General features: G+C 45.4%; 1 protein-coding gene and 1 pseudogene across 7 annotated transcripts in view; both read right to left on the bottom strand.

Annotated features, from left to right (window-relative positions):
* Positions 1-2724, bottom strand: part of RDH13 (retinol dehydrogenase 13) — a 28573-nt gene extending 25849 nt beyond the window's left edge. For 6 of the 7 annotated variants that reach the window (XR_005017378.1, XR_005017379.1, XM_036832664.1 and 3 more), the window contains exon 1: positions 2515-2712. Coding sequence is in view for 5 of the 7 variants with exons in the window: in XM_036832664.1 (XP_036688559.1) it covers positions 2515-2579 (65 nt within the window). In the remaining 2 variants the exon portion in view is untranslated. Of the gene's footprint in view, positions 1-2514 lie in introns of all 7 variants that reach the window. The other variant, XM_036832666.1, reaches the window with a different exon arrangement.
* On the bottom strand, positions 2655-9546 carry LOC118885373 (annotated as a pseudogene).
* Positions 9547-14021: the final 4475 nt, after the last annotated feature.

Genomic DNA, 14021 nt, shown 5'->3' with positions numbered 1-14021 from the left:
CAACAAGAGAGGCCGCGATAGTGAGAGGCCCGCGCACCGCGATGAAGAGTGGTCCCCACTTGCCGCAACTAGAGAAAGCCCTCACACAGAAACGAAGACTCAACACAGTCATAAATAAATAAATAAAAGAACGTGAATTTCTTTAAAAAAAAAAAAAAGCAAAACAGATGTCACAGGGGACCAGGGAAGTCCCCGAGGCTAATTTTTTAATTTAATTAAAAATAAATAGTCTAAACTAACACAACATAATAAAGCAACCATACTCCAATAAAAATTAAAAAAAAAAAAAAGTCACACTTTCCCCCCTAGGGCATTCAGTTTTCTTTTATTCTTCCCATGCTGGCACTTTTTTATTTTTAAGCTTTTTCAGAACTGAAAGACATCAGCATGAGTTAAAAATAAAAACAGCAGCCAAGGGACTTCCCTGGTGGCGCAGTGGTTAAGAATCTGCCTGCCAATGCAGGGGACACAGGTTCAACCCCTGGTCCAGGAAGATCCCACATGCTGTGGAACAACTAAGCCCGTGCGCCACAACTACTGAGCCTGTGTTCTAGAGCCCGCGAGCCACAACTACTGAGCCCACGTGCCACAACTACTGAAGCCTGCATGCCTAGAGCCTGTGCTCTGCAACAAGAGAAACCACCGCAATGAGAAGCCCCCGCCCGCTGCAACTAGAGAAAGCGCACGCGCAGCAATGAAGACCCAACGCAGCCAAAAATAAAAAATAAGAATAAATAAATAAATTTATAAAAAAAAAAAAAACAGCAGCCGATGATTTTTTTTTTTTTTTTTTTTTTTTTGGCCACGTCACTCACACAGCTTGCAGGTTCTTAGTTCCCCGACCAAGGATTGGGCCCTCAGCAGTGAAAGTGCTGAGTCCTCACCACTGGACCGCCAGGGAATTCCCTGATGAATTTTATTATAAGGAAAAATTATTTCCATTTTCTAGAGCTTTCCAAAAAAGGTAGTTAATATTTACAAAGCAGCTGTTTAATGATTATAAATAACAAGGTATCAGCCAGCTAAACAAAAAAGACTTTATCAGATCAGGAGGAACAAGTTCAAAATGAAGCCTCATCATAGAGCAGATAAACAAACCCAAAGGTATTTATTCAAAGAGATTTAGAGTATATCCTTGATTGCCTTAAGGGGGAAAAAAAGGTATTTCAATAGTGCAATCACCTTCTGGCCTAACGCCCAGCTAATCACTTGTGTAACTGTAGTAATATTACATATTGCTAATCCTGAACACGTAACATGAGATCTACCCTCTTAACAAATTTTTAAGTGTACAATACAATACAATATTGTTACTATAAGCATAACATGGTCATACTTTTAAGTGCTCAGTAGTCACACGGGGACTTCCTTGGTGGCACAGTGGTTAAGAATCCGTCTGCCAATGCAGGGGACACGGGTTCAAGCCCTGGTCAGGGAAGATCCCACATACCACGGAGCAACTAAGCCTGTGCACCACAACTAGTGAGCCTGCGCTCTAGAGCCCGCGAGCCACAACTACTGAGCCCGCGAGCCACAACTACTGGGCCCGCGTGCCACAACTACTGAAGCCCGTGTGCCTAGAGCCCGTGCTCCACAACATGAGAAGCCCTCGCACCACAACGAAGAGTAGCCCCCACTCGCCGCAACTAGAGAAAGCCTGTGTGCAGCAAAGAAGACCCAACGCAGCCAAAAATAAATAAATAAAAAATAGTCGCACGGTATGGCTCATAATGGACAGGGCAAGTGTAAAACATTTCGATGATCACAGGAAGTTCTACTGAATGGTGCTCCTATAGAATATTTGGTAGCAGTTTTTTCGTTTGGGGGGATTTTTATATTGTAGTTGATATACAATATTATATAAGGTACAGGTGTACAATATAGTGATTTACAATTTTTAAAGGTTATATTCCATTTATAACCTATTCCATTTATAACATTATAAAATATATGCTATATTCCCCGGGTTGTGCAATATATCCTTGTAGCTTATTTTACACCTAATAGTTTTTACTTCTTAGTCCCGTTTTGTCTTGTTTTTATTAAACGAATTAGCCTAGGAAAGAGAAGAAAGAACTACAGTATGTCTATATACCACGCAATACGATCTTTTCACTTACTGACTTGGACAATTTTAATTTGTTTCTCTAATTCCGGACAACGGGAGCTTAGGTGGTACATACTTTCCTTGCATCTGGGCCAGGACTTGACATATGGGAAGTGCTCAATAAGTGTCCGCTGAATGAATGAATTAATTCATTAAAAGTCCAGAAGCAACTAGACCAAAATGTTTACCAGGGCCCGGATCCGCCCCTTTCTCTGGGTGACCTTGGGCCGTGACCTGCCCTCTCGGGGACCAGGCTTGCCCCCGCATTCTCTGGGAGCACTGCTGGACGGGTGAGCTGGAGGACTCCTGGGTGGGCCAGGAGTTGGCGATCTCCACTCGGCTTTCCCTCCCTCCTCCTTGCCCACCGGCCAGCCGTTACCGCGCCTGGGGGACCCGCACGTACTCACTTGAGCAGCACGGCGCCACCCACCGCCGTGCCCAGCACGGACAGCGGCAGAATGTAGCGGTTCATACCGGGCCGGAGCGGGGGGGCGGGGGGGGGGGGTTTCCACTGCAGCCGCCCGCAGACCCGCGCCCGGGGTCGGTCCTAGGAGCGCGCTGCCTGGGATTCACGTGGGGAAGTGCAAGCCCGGCTGGACCCCTCGGCTTCCGGAAACGAGCGGGGCGGAACTTCCGGGGGAGGGACCTATGGAAAGGGGCCGTGAGCGTAAGTTTCCGGAGCCGGGGGCGAGGCCGTGACCTCGGGGGCGGGGCCTACGCGCGGTTCCAATAACGTCACACTCGCACAGCTGCTGGAGGGACGCCACGGTCCCAATCCTGCAGCTGCTGCTTTCAGACTTCCGTCCTCTGTGTCTTTCAAATGTATCAGCTTGTTTCCTCTTCTAAAAATATGTTCCTTACAAAGTACTATGTATAAAATAAGCTACAAGGATATACTGTACAGCACAGGGACTATAGCCAATATTTTATAAAAACTGTAAACGGAATATAATCTATAAAAATTTTGAATCACTATGTTGTACACCTGAAACTAATATAATATTGTAAATCAACTATACTGCAATAAAAATAAATAAGGAACATAAATATATGTGTTCCTCGTTGACTTTCTGGGACAATTTGATAATTTCAATGCTCAGAATCTAAGACCTACTAGCCTGGGAGGTTCCCAAACTCCTGGGTCCTGAGGCAGGAGGACATGGGGGCATACACTCTGGGTCTGAAGGAGGTGGGGCTGGGAGCCTGGACCCCTGGGTCTGAGGGAGGAGAGGCTGGGGGTCTCTACCCCTGGGTCTGACGGGGGAAGGGCTAGGGACCGGGACTCCTGGGCCTGAGGAGAGGCTCACCCTAATTCAAAACGACCTCATCTTAATTAATTACATCTGCAAATACCCTATTTCCGAATAATGTCACATTCTGTGGTCTACTACAGGTTAGGATTTCAACATATGAATTTGTGGGGGGAGAGGGGCGAGGCAATTCAACCCATCCCACTTATAATACCCAAAAGTTGGAAGCAACCCAATTTTGTAATTGATATGTCCATCAACAGCTGAAGGAATAAGTTATTCATAATAACTTCATACAATGTACTCAATAAAAAGGAATGAGGACTTCCCTGATGGTCTAGTGGTTAAGACTCCAAGCTCCCAATGCAGGGGGCATGGGTTCAAACCCTGGTCGGCAAAGATGCCACATGCCCTGTGGTGCGGGCCCCTACCCCCCCCCCAAAGAAGGAATGAACTACTGGTATTTACACAATATGTATGATTCCAGTTACATGACAATCTAGGAAAAACAAAACTATAGTGAGAGAATGAAGATCAGTGGTTACCAAGGGCAGAGGGGGTGGGGGAAGTGATTACTGCAAAGGGAACTTCTGGGGGGTTTGGAAAGGGGGGTTTGATATTTGTCAAATCTCAGCAGCATGTTCACTTAAAAATAGTGAATTTTATTGCATGTAAATTATAGTGCAATAAAGCTGAAAAAAAACACTGAAAAGATTTGCATAATTTTGTTTTGGAAATTATTTGACCCCAAGTAACTCATTTGATTTATGATTGGATCAGGTTTGTCAACAATCCACAGGCATACTTCAGAATACTTACGAAATGACAAATATCTGACCGATAAATTGTTTCCACATGTCCCAAGAGGTTTTTGTTTTTTTTTAGCAAGACAAAACATGCTTATTTAGTTAAAACTGGTGAGTGGGGGCAGGACATGGCAGAAGTGTACAGAGCTGGAGATGAGAGGGCCAGGGGTCAGCACAGCACTCAGATGGAGGATCCAGAAGTCTTGGAGGTGGGCAGTTCTTTGGTAACTTATCACCCACTTTCCTCGGAGCTACATGAGGCTCAAGAGCCCCAGGGGGTTCCAGAGTTCTGACCAGGAAGGGAAGGCTTGTCCCAACAAGTCTCGGGAGGCCCTGCCCCCAGCAACAGCAGGAGCTCTTGGGGACAGGATGAAAGCACCTGGACAGCAAGCTCCAGGTTGGTCTCTAAGATGGGGATGTCCAGGGTGGAGAAAATCTAGAAACTCTGAAGCATCACCTCTTGGCTCCATCATCCACAGATGAGGAACACCAGTAGCAGAGCCCAAGTGGGTTATCAAATGGATTAAGCACACACACACACACTTTGCAAAATAAAAAGCAAAAACAAGAGACAAAAACAACCCCAAAGCTGTCATGAATCACCATCTCATAGAGAACAAACAAGTGGCTGCCAGTGGGGGGGCAGGAGCAATATAGGGGTGAGCGAGTGGGATAGCTGCTGGGTGTTAGCTACAGGGATGTATTTATTGTACAACATGGGGAATATAGCCAATATTTTGTAATAACTGTAAATGCAGTGGAGCCTTTAAAAATTGTATTTAAAAAATTGTATAGGGACTTCCCTGGTGGCACAGTGGTTAAGAATCCACCTGCCAATACAAGGGACACGCGTTTGATCCCTGCTCTGGGAAGATCCCACATGCCGCGGAGCAACTAAACCCGTGCACCACAACTACTGAGCCTGCGCTCTAGAGCCTGCGAGCCACAACTACTGAGCCCGTGTGTCACAACTACTGAAGCCAGCGCGCCTAGAGCCCATGCTCTGCAACAAGAGAAGCCACTGCAATGAGAAGCCCGCACACCGCAACGAAGAGTAGCCCCCACTCGCCCCAACTAAAGAAAGCCCACGCCCAGCAACGGAGACCCATCGCAGTCAAAAATAAATAAATTTATTTTTTTCAAATTGTATAAAAAATACATAAATAAAATGGATGCAGCTAGAGATTACCATACTAAGTGAAGTAAGTCAGAAAGAGAAAGGCAAATACCATATGCTATCACTTAATATATGTGGAATCTAAAATATGACACGAATGAACCTATCTACGAAATAGAAACAGAATCAGGGATGTAGAGAACAGACTGGTGGTTGCCAAGGGGGAAGGGGTTGGGGGAAGGATGGAGTGGGAGTTTGGGGTTAGCAGATGTAAGCTTTTATATATAGAATGGATAAACAACAAGGTCCTACGGTATAGCAGAGGGAACTATATTCAATATCCTATGATAAACCATAATGGAAAAGAATATATTAAAAAAAGAATGTATATATATGTGTGTGTGTGTGTGTGTGTGTGTAGAGATGAATCACTTTGCTGTACAGCAGAAATTAACACAACATTGTAAATCAACTATACTTCAATTTAAATTTTTTTAATAAAATTAAATAAATTTTAAAAATAAATCAAATTAATTTTTTTAAAAAAATCACCATCTCTGTGGCTCCAGCTCAGAGAGTTAGGCCCCACTGTCGTGGGAGCCCCTGCTCCCCTATCCAAATTGACATACTTCTTAGTGGGGTACTTGGAGGGACTGCGAGAGGAGGTATGTGGGGCGGATGCCAAGTATCAGGCCATGTAATGGCTGGAGCCCCGGGACTCCCCCGCCCAGAGAGGCAGATGCAGCATGGCAGCCCCCCACCCAGCAACAAGAGGCTGCCCAGCCCAGACAGAGGGAGGCTCCCAGCTCCTGCTTTGGGGCCTCAGCTATCGGGGAGTGGTGAAGAAGTCCTGGATGATGGTGTGGGCTCTCCAGTACATGGGGATCAGGGTCACGACCCCTGAGACGACAAAGATGATCCCGGAGGTGAGCACCAAGTGGACCTTGGAGTCCTTGTTCTCCACACAGGCGGTGCACTTGGCCCCGGCAAGGTAGATCAGCAGACTGAGCAGGGCCACAGGGAGGGTGATGATGCAGAGGGCTCAAGAAGTCTGCAGGTCCTGGGGCAGCAGTGCCAGCAGTGAGTCATATAATCCCTCCTGGACACAGGAAACACAACAGGGCACCCAAAGGGAAAGCAACAGCCAGGATCCAGGATCTGTGATTGGAGACTCAGCCTAAGACTGAGGGAAGGCTTCCCAGAGCAGGGGAAACCAAAATAGGGTTTTGAAGGATGAGTAGGAGTTCTTCTAGTGGGCTGAGTGAAGAGGGACAACTAGACAGGTGTAATAGCATATGCAAAGCCTAGGAGTCGTGAGGCAGTTTGCTTGGGATTGTAGGAGGTTGGCTTGAAAGGGTGGGCATCTGGCAAGAGATGTGTCTGAAGAGAAGATAATTAAAAAAACAAGCAATAATACCAGCTACTGTTTATTAAGTACCTAGTACATGCCAAATATTTAATCTGCACAACAAAGCAGAGAATAGGTTTGCTGCTGGGGATGTAGAAAGTGTGGCTGGGTCTGATGAACCATTTCTCCCTTTCCTGAGATTATGGGAACTCAGAGCTCCTGGGATATTAGTGGGCAAGACCTGGGAAAGGGGAAGGTTCCACAGAGGCTGTACAGAACCCCAGGTACGGATCTAGACAGATCTTGTTTCAAATTCCTGCTCCACCTCTTCTTAGGTGTGTACGTTGAGCAGTGACTTCCCCTCTGCCAACTTCTGTCTCCTCTTACCCACAAAAATGACAGTTAGTATCCTTCATATGTAAAAAGCTCTTATGAATCAATAAGAAAAATAGTCTCACCCCCAACAGGGAGAGAGGGGAGCATAAGCAAAGAATATGAGCAGCAATTTGCAAAGAAAGAAAGTCAACAAGCACATGAAACTACTCAGGCTTACAGGGAATCAAAGAAATGCTCATTAGGATAATAAGATAATATTTTTCACCTGTCATATTGGCAGGATAGAAGCAATGATAATACCCAGTGTTGGCAAGAATGTGGTAAAACAGGTATACATACCTGCTGGTAGAAGTGTCAATTAGAACAGCCTTCTTAAAAGGCCATTCAGTAATACATGGCAAAACCATTGGTGCCAATCTTTTTTTCTTTTTAAACATTTATTTATTTATTATTTTTCGCTGCATTGGGTCTTTGTTGCTGCACGTGGGCTTTCTCTACTTGAGGCGAGCAGGAGCTACTCTTCGTCACGTTGCATGAGCTTCTCACTGCGGTGGTTTCTCTTGTTGCAGAGCACGGGCTCTAGGCACATGGGCTTCAGTAGTTGTGGCATGCGGGCTCAGTAGTTGTGGCTCACAGGCTCTAGAGCACAGGCTCAGTAGTTGTGGCTCACGGGCTTAGTTGCTCCGTGACATGTGGGATCTTCCTGGCCCAGGGCTCGAACCTGTGTCCCCTGCATTGGCAGGGGGATTCTTAACCACTGTGCCCCCAGGGAAGTCCCATCAGTGCCAGTCTTTGACCCAGCCATTCCCCTTGGAAGAATTTATGCTAAGAGAATAATTGGTCATTGGGAAAGAAACATAGGAAAATGTTCCTCACAGCCCTGTTTCTCTGTAATAGCGAGACACTGGCACAAATAAAAACCAACATCTATGTCTGTCAGTAGGAGAATCGTCCTACTCTCTCCTATTCCCTACAGTCCTTCTTAAAAATTGTTTAATGAGCACATACTGTGTCCCAGGCTTTGAACTATACACTGGGAATTTAGCAACAAGTCAGACAAGTTCCCTTCCCTCACAGATCTCCTGACACTGACAGTAAAAGTTAATTCATCTGTACGTGTTCCTGGATAGACTGTCTACAGCTTTATGAGGCTCAAAAATATTTAAGAACATCCCGAGTTCCTTCATTAAATACCAACACGGGCGGGAGGGAAAAAGCAGGCTGATTCTCTTTTTTAAGCTTATATATTAATGTGCATATTTTTAGAGTAAAAAAAAAACTATAATATTCTGCATGGGGTCTCTGCCAGGCAGGATGATGGGTGATTTTATTGTTTTTTGCTTTTTGTTCATCTGCATTTTCTCATCTGAATAAGGTTTATTCCTTATTCAGGTGAAACCATCCATAAGAAGGAGTGGAAGGCAGAGGTTAAAAGCACAGGTACTGCAACCCAAGTGTCCTTTTATGGATGAATGGACAAACAAAACATGATATATACATGCAGTGCAATATTATTCAGCCTTAAAAGGGAGGGACATTCTGACACAGGCTGTAACATGGATGAACCTTGAGGACATTATACTAAGTGAAATAAGCCAGTCACAGAAAGACAAATACTGTATGATTCCACTTATATGAGGTCCCTAGAGTTGTCAAAGTCATAGAGACAGAAAGTAGAATAGTGGTTGCCCGGGGCCTGGGTTGGGGGAGAAATGGGGAGATGTTTTTTAATGGGGACAGAGTTTCAGTTTTGCAAGACAAAAAAAGTTCTGGAGATGGATGGTGGTGATGGATGCACAACAAGGTGAATGCATTTAATGCCATAAAACTGGACCCTAAAAAATGGTTAAATTGGTAAATTTTTTAAAAATTCATTTATTATTTTATTTTATGTTATTTTGGTCACGTCAAGTGGCATGAGGGATCTTAGTTCCCTGACCAGGGATCCAACTCGTGTCCCAGACAATGGAAATGTGGAGTCTTAACCACTGAACCACCAGGGAAGTCCCCTAAAATGGTAAATTTTATGGCATGTGTAGTTTACCACAATTAAAAATAAGGGAATTTTTTAAAAATAAAAAGTACGGACGCTGACTCTCTCAACCTCGAATAAAGCATCCCCCTCTGAGCCTTTTTCTTCTCTTTTATAAACTGGTCTCCTAATATCATCTACCTCTAGGGCAGGAGTTAACAAATATTTTCTGCAAAGGACCAGATAGCAAATAATTTCAGCTTTTGGGGTCATCTGGTCCCTGTTGCAACTACTCTGCCATTACAGCAGGAAAGCAGCCGCAGACAGTATACAAACAAATGAGCAGAGCTGTGTTCCAATAAAACTTTATTTACAAAAACAAGTGGTGGGCCACAGTTTGCTGGCCCCTGTCACAAAGTTTGGAAGGATGACAGAAAGTAATTCATGACAAAGATCTAACCCACAGTAAATGCCAGAGCATTGATGGCTGTAATGTTGTTACTATAAACAGAACAATGCATCCAAATTCCTTCCTCTGAGGACCTCCTACATGATTCCCATATGCACCCAAGGTGTTTAGAATATCTCTTCGGGCTACCAGGTAAGCCATGCATCCCTTTATCATTGTTGAAGTTGTTAATAAATTCCTGATAAACGTTGCTTGCTGTTCCAGGTACTGAGAGGACTCTTCCCCCATCAGAGGGCTTATCATACCCAAGTCATTCTCTCTCTTTCTCTCCATGCATTTTCAGAGCCCTTATCTGACATGTAAGAAACACGTTTCTCTACCCTGAAGCTACCATGCTGGACAGACCACATAGAGAAAAGGTCAGATGGTGGAGGAGCCCTAATTGGTCCATGCTCTAGCTGTTTGAGCCTTTCCAGCCAAGACACTGCCCCAACTTCCAAACCATCCCCATTGTCACCATGTAGAGCAGAGATATGTCGCCTCCACCAAGCCCTGTGCAGATGGCACTGTGTATCACAGTGACACAAACAGAAAGGATTTCCTCAGGCCAGAAAGGATGCTCCGGACTGTGGGATCAGCTTAAGGAAAAGGTAGCACACGGGTATGTGCGGACATTGTGGGAGTGTAAGGTGTGGATGGGGTGGAAGGAATGAGGCTGGAGTGGTTGGAAGGTGGAGCCAGATTATGGCTCAAATGCCAGGCTGAGAAGCTTGGCTTTAATTCAGAGGATACTGGAGACCCATGAAAGAGTAATGAGCCATGGAAGGTCATGAGCAGATCTATGTTTTAGGAATTTTGTTTCCAGGTGAGATGTAGAATACAGACTGGAGAGGGACATAAGGGATGTAGGAAGAGCAGCATTCAGGACCCATTAGGGAAAGTTGACTAGTTGTTCCCCAAACATACATTCTTCCTTTCTTGCTCATAATACTAGAGCCACTGGTTTATAGCTGGGCACATGAGCACCTAGAACAAAGAATCATTTCCCAGCCTCCTCTGCACCTAGCTGTGGCCATGTGTCTAAGTTCTGACTTAGACGAGATGTGAGCAAAAAGGACATGTGTACTCAAAATGAAAAGACACTTGCCCCCTTTCTTCCTTTCTTCTGGCTGCAAGGCAGATATGATGGCAGGACCTGAGGCAGCCATTTTGGACCATGAGGTGGAAGCCCTATTTTGCCAGAGTAATGAGATGGAAGGAGCCTGGGTCCCTGATGATTATGGAGCTGCCACATGGGCCCTGGATCAACTGCAATAAATAAGCTTCAACCCGATTTAAGCCACTAGTAGTCCAGGTCTTTCTGTTAGAGCAGCGATCCCATCTCAGAAAATAGCAACTCCAGTCTTCCCATTGCCTAGAGCAAAACATGGAGTCATGCTTATCTCCTCTTTTTCTCTCAATACCTGCCAGCTCTTCCTTCAAAATATATCCAAAAATCTGACCACGTCTCAGCATGTCCATTGCTACCATCTCTCACTGGATTAGTATGAAAGCCTCCTAGCTGGTCTCCCTGCTTCCCCCTGTTCTCCACACAGAAATTAGGGAATCCTTTTGAAACTTAACTCAATTGCCATTGGGGAACCATCTTGGTCATAATCGATTCAGGCAGGAAGCATCCGTAGATGCCAAAACTAATGAGTTAAAGTTTCATGACACACAGGATATTTACATAGTCTCAAAGTAGCTCTCCACAAGATACTTATTAATTACAAAGGAAAAAATGTACAGAAACCCGGCAGAGGTTTTTCTCTGTATGCTTTTGCAACTTTTCTACAAGTCTGAAATTATTTCAACACTGGACCAATACAACATAGACGTATAGCTGATTCACTTTGTTATAAAGCAGAAACTAACACACCATTGTAGAGCAGTTATACTCCAATAAAGATGTTAAAGAAAAAAATAGGCGAACCTCAAAAACACTATGAGGTCACATATTGTATGATTCCATTTATAGGCAATGTCCAGAACAGGCAAATCCACAGAGACAGAAAGCAAATGGTGGTTTTCAGGGGCTGTGGGGAGGAAGGAATGGGGAGTGACTTCTAATGGGTATGGACTTTATTTGGGGAGGGTGAAAATGTTTGGGAATTAGATGGATATGATGGTTGCATAACATTGTCAGTGTACTAAATGCTATTCAGTTGTTCAATTTAAGATAGTTAATTTCAGGGACTTCCCTGGCGGCCCAGTGGTTAAGACTTCGCCTTCCAATGCAGTGGGTGCGGGTCCGATCCCTGATCGCGGAGCTAGGATCCCACATGCCTTGTGGCCAAAAAAACCAAAACATAAAACAGAAGGAATATTGTAACAAATTCAATAAAGACTTTAAAAATGGTCCACATCAAAAAAATCTTAAAAAAAAAAAAAAGATGGTTAATTTCAGGTCAATTTTTTTTTTAATTTGATCAAAACACTTCTATAGTACCGTCAATTTCTGATCCTTAGAGTGACCCTGGGAACCCACAATCCACCCCCATCACCTTTCTGACTTCATGTCCTACCCCTCTGCCCTCAACACTCTGCTCCATAAACACTAGCCTTGCTGTGTGAGCATTCACCTCAGGACCTTTGCACTGGCCCTTGCCCCTGCCTGAAAATCTTTCCCCAGATATGCTCACACCTCACTCCCTCCAGAGCTTCACTCAAATATCATAGTCTCAAGGAGGACCTCCCCAACCAATAAAACCCCCCAAACACGTGCTGGACCTCCCTGGCGCTCTTCCCTGCTTTATGACCACCATGTGACATTCTACACATTTACTTTTTAATTTTGTTTTCTACAGGAATGTAAACTCCATAAGGACAGGTCTGGGGCCATTGAGTTCCCTGGCACCTAGAACAGTGCCTGGTGTAGAGGGGATGGTTAATAAACATTTGTTGAATGAATGGATAAATGTCCTGAATAAATGAATGGTCATTGGAAGCTTAGGACGGAGGCTGTCCATTGCTTGAGGTGTCAGATCTGGCACTGGGGTGCAGAGCTGCGTGTCTGCAGAACCAGCCCTTGTCACCACATGTGGATTTGGTCATTTAGTTATTGATTTATTCCTTCGTCTATTTTTCGTCCGTTGGCTGAGCACTTAGCTGCTCTAAGCACTTTACACGTCTTTTCACACCGCATCTTCCCACCAGCCTTTACAGCAGGTACCAGGGCTTATGCTCCTTTTAGGGAGGAAGAAATGAGACTAATCGGAGAGTCACTTGCTCAGAGAGCAAAGTCACTTGCTTCAACCCAGGATCCAGACTCTTCCTCCTGGATGCAGGCCCCCAACATGGAAGCCAAATGCCTCCAGCTTCAGGAGACAAATCTGCCCTGGATCCCTCCCAGAGAATAAACAGCTGGCCACCAGCCTCCCTCCTCTGGCCAGGCCAGTTTTCAGACTCACCCTCCTGGTACTACTCCCCGCCCCCTCTCCAGGGCCAGCCGGTCTCAGAGGAATTTCAAGGAAAAACCTTTTCTAACCCCTTAGGTCCCAGGAAGACCTCCTCCGAGCTTCCACACTGCCGGAGCGACCTCCGTTTATGGCACGTTTCAGGCAACCCATGTTTGAGTCACCTCCCCACCCAGACAGGGAGCTTCTTGAGACTCAGGCTTGGGGCAAGTGCATTTGCGTTGAAGTTTGGCTACCCTATCCTTTGCAGTTGTCATGGTCAACACCAACATCATGACCATCCTCATAGCTGTCTCCAGTCTCATCTTCTCTGGCCAGCCACACCCCCACCTGCCCAGCCTCCCCAAGGTGTTCCCTCTGCCTAAAACCCTCTCTGCATTCCTGGCTCCGTCTTGAAATTCAGGTCAAGGCTCCCATGCCACCTCGTCAGAGAGGCCATCCCTGACTACCTCACCAGAAGTGGCCACACCTGCCTGCCCCTCAGCCACTCCATTTCTTCACATTTATTTCCTCCACAGAGATTACCACAATCTGAAAGTCTTATTCACGTGTGTGTCCCTACCTGTTTATCTTCTGTCTCCCCACCACACCCGCTAGAATGACAACAACACAAGGGCAGGGGTTTTGTCTGTCTAGCACTTAGAACATGCTTGGTACACAGTAGGTGCTTGAGTATTTGCTACTACATGACTTTGGGACTTTGCATACGCCACTCCTCAAGCTTAGAATATCATTCCTTGCCACGTCTTCCTTGGCGAACTCCTATTCATCCTTCAGAACCCCATCCAGTTATCACTTAACCTGGGTAGTCTTCTTTGACTGCCTCACATACCCACCACAAAGTTGGAATAAGTGTCTCCTCTGGGGACACTCAATGCCCTGTTGCCACCTCCAGCAGTGCACATTTCACTGTGAATTGCTACCGTGGGTGCCAGCAGGGTCTATTTCTCCAACTGACCTGACTTCTTGAGGGCAAAGGATGAGGCACAATTAGGTCTCAGGGACCATTTATTGAATGAATGAATGAATGAATGGACAAATATGTAAGTAAATATATCTCCCTGAGACCCAGCTCCCATCTTATTTATATGCCCTGCCCCAACAAGCTGCCAGACCTGTGAATTCGACCTCCCTCCTTGTCCTAGGAATTCATCAGCAAATCCTACAGTTGGGGGACAGATGTGGGGGGCATGCCTTGGGCGAGGAGGATGAGGGAAGAGA

This window comes from Balaenoptera musculus, chromosome 19 (genome assembly GCF_009873245.2).
Source record: "Balaenoptera musculus isolate JJ_BM4_2016_0621 chromosome 19, mBalMus1.pri.v3, whole genome shotgun sequence".
Taxonomy (NCBI): Eukaryota; Metazoa; Chordata; class Mammalia; order Artiodactyla; family Balaenopteridae; genus Balaenoptera; species Balaenoptera musculus.
The sequence above is the reverse complement of the archived record's forward strand: the minus strand, read 5'-3'. Positions and strand labels throughout refer to the sequence as shown.